The 8,173-nt window shown below is 62.0% G+C and overlaps 1 protein-coding gene across 1 annotated transcript; it reads left to right on the top strand.

The window, feature by feature from the left end:
* The first annotated feature begins 2,416 nt into the window (after nt 1-2,416).
* Nucleotides 2,417-6,564, top strand: LOC123351868 (C5a anaphylatoxin chemotactic receptor 1-like). Its single transcript, XM_044991552.1, has 2 exons — nt 2,417-2,515; nt 5,557-6,564. Exons 1-2 carry the CDS (start codon nt 2,480-2,482, stop codon nt 6,562-6,564), a joined length of 1,044 nt encoding a protein of 347 aa, XP_044847487.1. The 5' UTR covers nt 2,417-2,479.
* The last annotated feature ends 1,609 nt before the right edge of the window (nt 6,565-8,173 follow it).

The raw sequence follows: 8,173 nt of genomic DNA on the forward strand, positions 1-8,173 counted from the left end.
AGATACGCTGGAGGGTAGGGATAGGATACAGAGTGACCTAGACAAATCAGAGGATTGGGCCAAAAGAAACCTGATGAGGTTCAACAAGGACAAGTGCAGAGTCCTGCACTTAGGATGGAAGAATCCCAGGCGCTGCTCCAGACTAGGGACCGCATGGCTGGGCAGCAGTTCTGCAGAAAAGGACCTGGGGGTTACAGTGGACGAGAAGATGGATAGGAGGCGACAATGTGCCCTTGTTGCCAAGAAGGCTAACGGCACATTGGGCTGTATAAGTAGGGGCATTGCCAGCAGATCGAGGGATGTGATCATTCCCCTCTATTCGGCACTGGTGAGGCCTCATCTGGAGTCCTGGGTCCAGTTTTGGGCCTCACACTACAAGAAGGATGTGGAAAAATTGGAAAGAGTCCAGCGGAGGGCAACAAAAATGATTAAGGGGCTGGAGCACATGACTTCTGAGGAGAGGCTGAGGGAACTGGGTGGAACCTCCATCCTTAGAGGTTTTTAAGGTCAGGCTTGGCAAAGCCCTGGCTGGGATGGTTTAGTTGGGGTTGGTCCTGCTTTGAGCAGGGGGTTGGACTAGATACCTCCTGAGGTCTCTTCCCACCCTGAGATTCTGTGATCCCAGCTGGAGGCCTGGCCCCATTGACTCCAATGGAGCTAAGGCCGATGGACCCCCAGCTGGAGTCTGGCCCTGATTCTGTTCCCCAACAGTGTTTGCCCCTGAGAGGCCCCCAGCCCTCGATCTTGGGGTAGGGGTGTCAGCTCCTGGATGCCCTCCAGCAGAGGGGGACTCCTGAAAAACAGGAAACACGGTGTTGAAATCAAAACCCCAGCTCGCGACGCATGAGAACATGGTCAGATAATTATCTTGCTGCACAAGAACAATCTTGCTGAGGCTGCTGCAACCTGGCGTCCCTGCAGCACCTGAAGGGTTAACGCCTTGCTAGCAGCTCAGAGGCCGATGCCCATCCCGCCAGCCGTAGGCCAGGAGAATCATTGTTGCCACGGCTGGTGTAGCTGGCACCCGCAGGTTGGATTCCTGTGTTGGCGCCAGAGGGGTGCTCAGGCCCGGCTTTGTGCATAAGAAAGGGCCGATGTGAAATTTAGCTAGACAAGCAATGTGATCTAGTGAGTAAGGACATAGGGCTGGGAGCCAGGACTCCTGGGTTCTCTCCCCGGCTCTGGGAAGGGAGTGGGGGCTGGTGGTTAGAGCAGGGGGGGTTGGGAACCAGGACTCCTGGGTTCTCTCCCGGGCTCTGGAAGGGGAGTGGGGTCTAGTGGTTAGAACAGGGGAGCTGGGAGCCAGGACTCCTGGGTTCTCTCCTTGGCTCTGGGAGGGGAGTGGGGGCTGGTGGTTAGAGCAGGGGGTGTTGGGAGCCAGGACTCCTGGGTTCTATCCCCAGCTCTGGGAGGGGAGTGGGGGCTGGTGGTTAGAGCAGCGGGGGCTGGGAATCAGGACTCCTGGGTTCTCTCCCTACCTCTACCACCAACCTAATTGCGTGACCTTGGCCAAGTCTCTTCCCCTTTTGCTGCCTCGGTTTCCCCTTCCAGCCTTTGCCTATTTAGACTGGGCGCTCTCTGGGCAGGGACTGGCACAACAGGGCACTGAGCTCAGACCAGATCTCTAGGTGGCACCTTACTGTGAAATATACATTGTGAGCTGCCTGCAGAGACAGGGAAACCGAGGCGGGGGGGATGGAAGTAACATGGCTGGTTTCTCACAGGGAGTCTGCAGCAGAACCGGAAACAGAACCCAGGAGTCCTGAGTCCCAGGCGCCTCGGCCACAAGTCCCTGGCACTACGTGGGGCCAGAAGAGACACAAGGACGCAGCTTCAATTACGAAACTTCGTCAAGGCCACAGGGCGCTGCCAGGCCCAGCCATCGCCGTCAGGAGGCACTTGTGTTGGCACTTCTCAGGATCGGGCCCCGCTGCACCAGGTGCTGCACAGACATTGCAGGAGACCTTCCCTGCCTCAAACCAGCGGCACCTATATAGCCATTATCCCCTCGGGGGAGCTAAAGGAGTAGCTCCATTTGCCAGCAGCGCTAGTGTAGCTGTTATCCGTCCTGTGCAGCAGCACCTAGAGCCGCATGCTGCTCTCTTTTTCCCCCAGCATCCTGGTTCCTCGTCCGTCAGAGACCTCTACACCTGCGGAGGATGTAGGAGACCCAGGATATCCAGCCCCCCCCGGCTCCCATGACCCCTGCCCCCACCCAGCCCCCTTCAGGAGACACCAGCCTAGGACTGAGCCCTCCCCCCGTCCTCCGCACCTGAGATCTGCTGCTCTCAGCCCGGCTCTCCTGGGGCGGGGACCACGCTCCCCCCCAGAAGGGGCGCATCTAATCGCTTCCTGCCAGTGCCCCGGCTTTACTCAACTTCCTACCTTCCGCGCCGCCTGCAGAGCCCCAGCCCCGGGAGTGCAGACAGCGCTGAGAGGAACACGCTCTGGTCTATCTCCAGCCACAGCTCCCGGGCCCATGGCGACCCCCTTCCCCACCACAGCCTGGGGGCCGGTAAGTCCAAGCCTTGATTTGACAGAGATTGGAGGGAGCCAGCACCAGAGATGGGGGGAGCCCAAGTCCCCATCCCTCCCCGCAGCCCAGACAGAGAACCCAGAGACCTGCCCCACTCTCCAGCCAACGAATGGAACCCAGAGTCCCACTCCCCTCCCAGAGCCAGGGGGAGAACCCAGGAGTCCTGGCTCCCAGCCCCCCTGCTCTAAGCCACTAGACCTCACTCCCTTCCCAGAGCCAGGGAGAGAACCCAGGAGTCCTGAGTCCCAGCCCCACCTTTGGAGTGAGGGTGTGCGTAGGGACTCCTGGGTCCCTCTCAGCACTGGGCACGTCCAGAGGCATCAGGCCGCGAGCCAGCCCGTGAGTCGGGGAAGCGTGAGGGCATTGGAGTGCACCTGTAACCAGGGACTCATCCTCCAGTGGGCGGGGGTCTCCAGTGGGGTCCCACGGGGACCGGGTCGTGTCCTGCACTGGTTACCGCTGGGATCAGTGTCCGGGACGGGAATATCAAACCCTCTCAGCTAACTTCAGCAGAGGGCCCAGAAATCGGGAATTCCTGAGGGGGGCCGGGGCAGGGACCCAGAGTGTGTGAGGAAACGCCCGGTGTTTTAACACGTCCGCACGTCCCCGCCCATGGCGAGGAACCACAAACGTCAGCCGGGGGCTCTCCCCTGGGGGCAGCGACTGCGGAACAGATCTGGGGCGATGGCGGAGAGTCGGCTGGACTGGGGCTAACGCCATCCTGGGATCTCGAGGAGGAGCAGGGAGGGGATTTTCCCTCTGGAGCTAAGCCGGGGGTGACACTGCTGAGCCCTGGGTCTGGCTCTGGGGCACAGAGTCAGTCGGGGAGGGGTCAGAGCGGAGCCCCGAGGACGATTTGAGGGTTCAAAGCCCTGCCGCAGAGCGAGCGATGCCAGGAGCTCCAGCGATTGTGCTGAGCCCAGGACACGCTCTGGGGCGCCGTGATCCCCGTCTGTCCGTCTCTATGCAGGGAGCAGAGAGTTGATCGGGGATGGTCAGTTTTTACCGGGGTGGGGGGGAATTAAGCATTGGGACCAAGCACCAGGGCCGTGGGGGATCCTCCATCCCCGGCAGATTTTCAGTTCAGACTGGGGGTTTTCCTAAAAGAGCGGCTCCAGGGATGGTTTGCGGGGTGGCCTCTGGCCTGGGCTATCGGGGGGTCAGGCTAGACGGCCACAGGGGTCCCTGCTGGCCGGGGAACTGGGAATGACTGAAATCAGGCAAATACCCGCAGGGCAGCTAGAGACCAGCCCAAGTGGCTCAGGAGGTGAATGGAGCAAGAGGGCTACTGTATAACAGGGTATGGCGGAAGAGCCAGGACTCCTGGGTTCTCTCCCCAGCTCTGGGAGAGGAGTTGGAGATAGTGGTTAAAGCTGGGGGGTCTGGGAGCCAGGACTCCTGGGTTCTCTCCCCGGCTCTGGGAGAGGAGTTGGGTCTAGTGATTAGAGCGAGGCGGGCTAAGTCCCAGGACTCCTGGGTTCTCTCCCCGGCTCTGTCGCTGACTCTCTGTGTGACCTCCAGAAAGTTCTTTCACCTCAGTTAACTCTCGTACAAGTTGGGGTCGATGCTACTGAAGCTGGGCGGGAGGAAGAGTTGGGAGACCCCCGTAGCCGCGGCTCAGGAGGGGCTGCGTTACTCTCCAAAGGACGGGGCCCTGTAGCACAACCCGGGGGTTGGTCCCCGTCCCCCCCGGGGGGGGGCTGGCTGTGTGTGGCACAGCAGGCTGTGGGGGAGGGGCAGCACTCCGGCGAACACGAGGCTAGCACCAGGGAACAGAAATCTGCTGAGACAGGAGGTCCCGGAGCTGTCTGGGGGGCGGAGGAGCTGGGCTGCGGGTCGGGAGGGAGTGGCACCCACACAGCTGGGGGAGGAGAGGGGCTGGGATCGGAGGGGCTGAAGGTCGGGAGTGGGGGGCATTGGCGGGGGAGAGGGGAGACAGCAGGGGCTGCGGGTCGGGAGTAGGGTTGCCAACTCTGTAATTGCACAAAACCAAACACATTAGCCCTGTCCCCGGCCCCGCCCCTTCCAGAGGCCCCGCCCCCCATCGCTCGCTCTCCCTCATTTTCACTGGGCAGGGGCAGGGGCGGCGCCAGGGTTTTCGGCGCCCTAGGCGGGGGTCCTTCCGCGCTCCCGGTCTTCGGGGCACTTCGGCGGCAGGTCCCGGAGCGAGGGAAGGACCCGCCGCAGAATTGCCACCCAAGACCCGGAGCGCGGAAGGACCCCCTGCCGCCGAATTGCCGCCGAGGGGGGCAAAATGCCGCCCCCCCAAATCCTGGCGCCCTAGGCGGTCGCCTAAATGGAAGCGCCGGCCCTGGGCAGGGGGTTGTGCTGCAGGCTCCAGATGGGGGGGGTGGGCTCTAGGGTGGGGCCAGGGATGAGGGGTTTGAGGTTCAGGAGGGGGCTCTGGGCTGGGGCAGAGGGAGGGGGTGCAGGGGCCGGGCCGGGGCTCAGGAGTGGGGTTGGGGTGCGGGAGGGGCTGTGGGAGGGAGTGTGGGCCCTGGGAGGGAGTTTGGGTACGGGAGGGGGCTCAGGGGTGGGGGTGGGGTGCAGGAGGGGGTGCAGGTTCCAGGAGGCAGTTAGGGTGCGGGAGGGGGTTCCAATCTGGGGCAGGAGTTCGGGGCGCAGGCTCCGGCCAGGCGGCGCTTACCTCAGGCCCGGTCCGTGGCACAGCGGGGTTAAGCCAGGCTCCCTGACTCCGCACTGCTCCTGGAAGATGCTGCCGTGTCCGGCTCCTAGGCGCAGGGGCGGCCAGGCAACTCTGTGCGGTGCGCACTGCCCACTCCTGCAGGCACTGCCCCCACAGCTCCCATTGGCTGCGGTTCCTGGCCAATGGGAGCTGCAGTGCCGACGCTCAGGGCAGGGGCAGCACACGGAGCCTCCCTGGCAGCCCCTGCGCCTAGGAGCCGGATATGGAGGTCACTTCTGGGAGCCGTGCGGGAGAAAACCCGACGCCTGGCAATCCTAGTTGGGAGTGAGGGGCACCGGCCAGGCCACGTGCTAAAGGGGTCACTTCTCCTCAGCTTTCCGGCAATGCCACCTCACCCGTGGCCAACAACAGCAGCACGCCCACCTCCAACATCCTCAACCAGCTCTCGGTGGCCATCTTCGTGGTCTCCTCCCTGCTGGGCATGGTGGGCAACGGCCTGGTAATCTGGGTCACCAGCTTCCGCATGCGCCGGACAGTCAACTCGATCTGGTTCCTGAGCCTGGCGCTGGCCGACCTGCTCTACTCCCTGCTGCTGCCCTTCTTCGCCGCCAAGACCGCCGCCGCCAATCACTGGGCCTTTGGCAACTTCCTCTGCAAAGCTGTCAATGCCCTCCTCTTCCTCAGCATGTTCGCCAGCGTCTTCCAGCTGACGCTCATCTCGACCGATCGCTGCCTGCTGGTGGCCCGGCCCATCTTGGCCCAGCGGTTCCGAAAGCCGCGCTGGGCCTGGGGGGCAGCCGGCGTGGCCTGGCTGCTGGCCGGGGCTTTCTCGGCCCCCTACCTGGTCTTCCGGCAGGTGCTCTACCGGGGCGAGCGCTGCGTCTGCAGCAACAATTTTGGGGAGGGGGTGACGGGGGTGGCACGGAAGCAGGCCCTGATCGTGGTGCGGTTCGTGGCCGGCTTCCTGGCGCCGCTGGTGGTCATCACGGCCTGCCACGCGGTCGTGATGCTGCGGGCCGGGCACCGGGGCCGCCGGCCCAACCGTACGGCCAAGGTGGTGGCTGCCGTGGTGTTGAGTTTCTTCCTCTGCTGGCTGCCCTACCACGTCTTCAACTTCCTGCATGGCTCGGCAGGCAACAGAGCAGCCATCAAGATGGGCTCCTCCCTGGCCTTCAGCCTCACCTGTCTGAGCTGCTTCCTCAACCCCCTGCTCTACGCCTTCCTGGGCCGCCGCTTCCAGGAGGGGCTGCGGGGTAGCAGCCGCGCCCGCTGGCTGGAGGCCGCCATGGCCGAGGACTCGCAGGGCTCGGGCAGCGGACGCCGGCGCAAGCGCTCACGGGGCTCCACCACCTCCTCTGAGCTGCGGATAATGCAGCCGTGACGGGGCAGAGGCAGGGGAAGGGGCCAGGGCCCCATGCGGGGCGGGGGGGAGGGCAGCTCTGGGATGGCACCGAGCATGGCATGCTGGGAGCCCAGGGCCATACCAGAGCAGTGCATGCTGGGAGCCCAGCACCATGCTGGAGCTGTGTATGCTGGGAGACCATGGGACATGGCAGAGCAATGCATGCTGGGAGCTGTTGTCATCTCCCTGGGCTGCGCTGGGGCAGTGCATGCTGGGAGCCCATGGGCCACACGGGAGCATTGCATGCTGGGACCCCAGAGCCTCACCAGAGCAGTGCATGCTGGGAGCCCATGAGCCACACTGAAGCAGTGCATGTGGGGAGCTGTCGTCATCAGCACGGGCCATGCCAGAGCAGTGCATGCTGGGAGCCTACGGGCCATGCCGGAGCGGTGCATGCCGGGAACCTACGGGCCATGCCGGAGCGGTGCATGCTGGGAGTCCATGGGCTATGCCAGAGCGGTGCATGCCGGGAGCCTACGGGCCATGCCGGAGCGGTGCATGCCGGGAACCTACGGGCCATGCCGGAGCGGTGCATGCTGGGAGCCTACGGGCCATGCCGGAGCGGTGCATGCTGGGAGTCCATGGGCTATGCCAGAGCGGTGCATGCCGGGAGCCTACGGGCCATGCCGGAGCGGTGCATGCCAGGAGCTTATGGGTCACACTGCAGAGGAGCATGCTGGGAACTCTTGCCCTCATTGGCCACACCGGAGCAATAACAGGCCACGCCCCTTTCCCATGCTGCAGGAACTCAGTGATACTCACTGGCCGCCACCCCACAGGGTGGGCGGGGCTGTTACAAGGCTATGGCCATGGTGGTTGCCATGGATACCACCACCTGGCCACCATTTTGGGGCCTGGTTTTCAGACCGGGCCAGAGTGAATCCTAAAACCAGGCTCTTTTTATACAGAAAGCTCAGATCTACTTTTGTTACATGGACCACCTCATTGGTTGGTGTATCCTTCCACTAGCTAATGTAGTCCATCCAAAAAAAAAAATCCAGCCCACTTTACACAGGAGCCGGCTCTACTTTCAAAGGACAGCTACTGAGCATCGTTCCACCACAAAAGTAGTCCCTCAAAACACAGGTCTCAAAACTGGACCCTTTTTATACAGTGCCGGATCTACTTTCAATATATACTGATTGTGTCCTTCCGCCAAAAAAATAGTCCCTCAAAAAAAAAAAGGCTGAAAACCAGGCCCTTTTCATACAGAAGCCCTGTGACGTTCCTCCATAACTTGTGTGTGTCCTTCCACCAAACAATAAACGGTAAAATAGCCCCTTAAAAATCTGAAAATCAAGCTCCATCATATTCAAGTACCGGGACTACTTCCTTTGTTCCGTCTTGCACTCTGTTTTGTGGCCTTCCACCACAAAATATAGTCCCTGAAACACACATGGGGACGTGGTGCCCTTTAAATACAAGGGCTGGGCCTTATTACGCCCCCTTCTGCCTTCTTTCACTCAAAAGAAGTCGTCCACCCAACAAGCAGAGAGACTCCTTTGTATCCTATCCCAGGCCGATGAACGCCAGCAAAAATAGTCCCTCCAGTAAGCATCCGGAGAGTCGTGCTCTGTGTTACAGGCCA

Source organism: Mauremys mutica, chromosome 17 (assembly GCF_020497125.1).
Source record: "Mauremys mutica isolate MM-2020 ecotype Southern chromosome 17, ASM2049712v1, whole genome shotgun sequence".
Lineage (NCBI taxonomy): Eukaryota > Metazoa > Chordata > Testudines > Geoemydidae > Mauremys > Mauremys mutica.

Coding starts and splice junctions, on each gene's coding strand:
- LOC123351868 (XM_044991552.1), top strand. CDS start 2,480: ATGGCGACCCCCTTCCCCACCACAGCCTGGGGGCCG. Junction 2,516..5,556: donor CCACCACAGCCTGGGGGCCG/GTAAGTCCAAGC, acceptor ACTTCTCCTCAG/CTTTCCGGCAATGCCACCTC.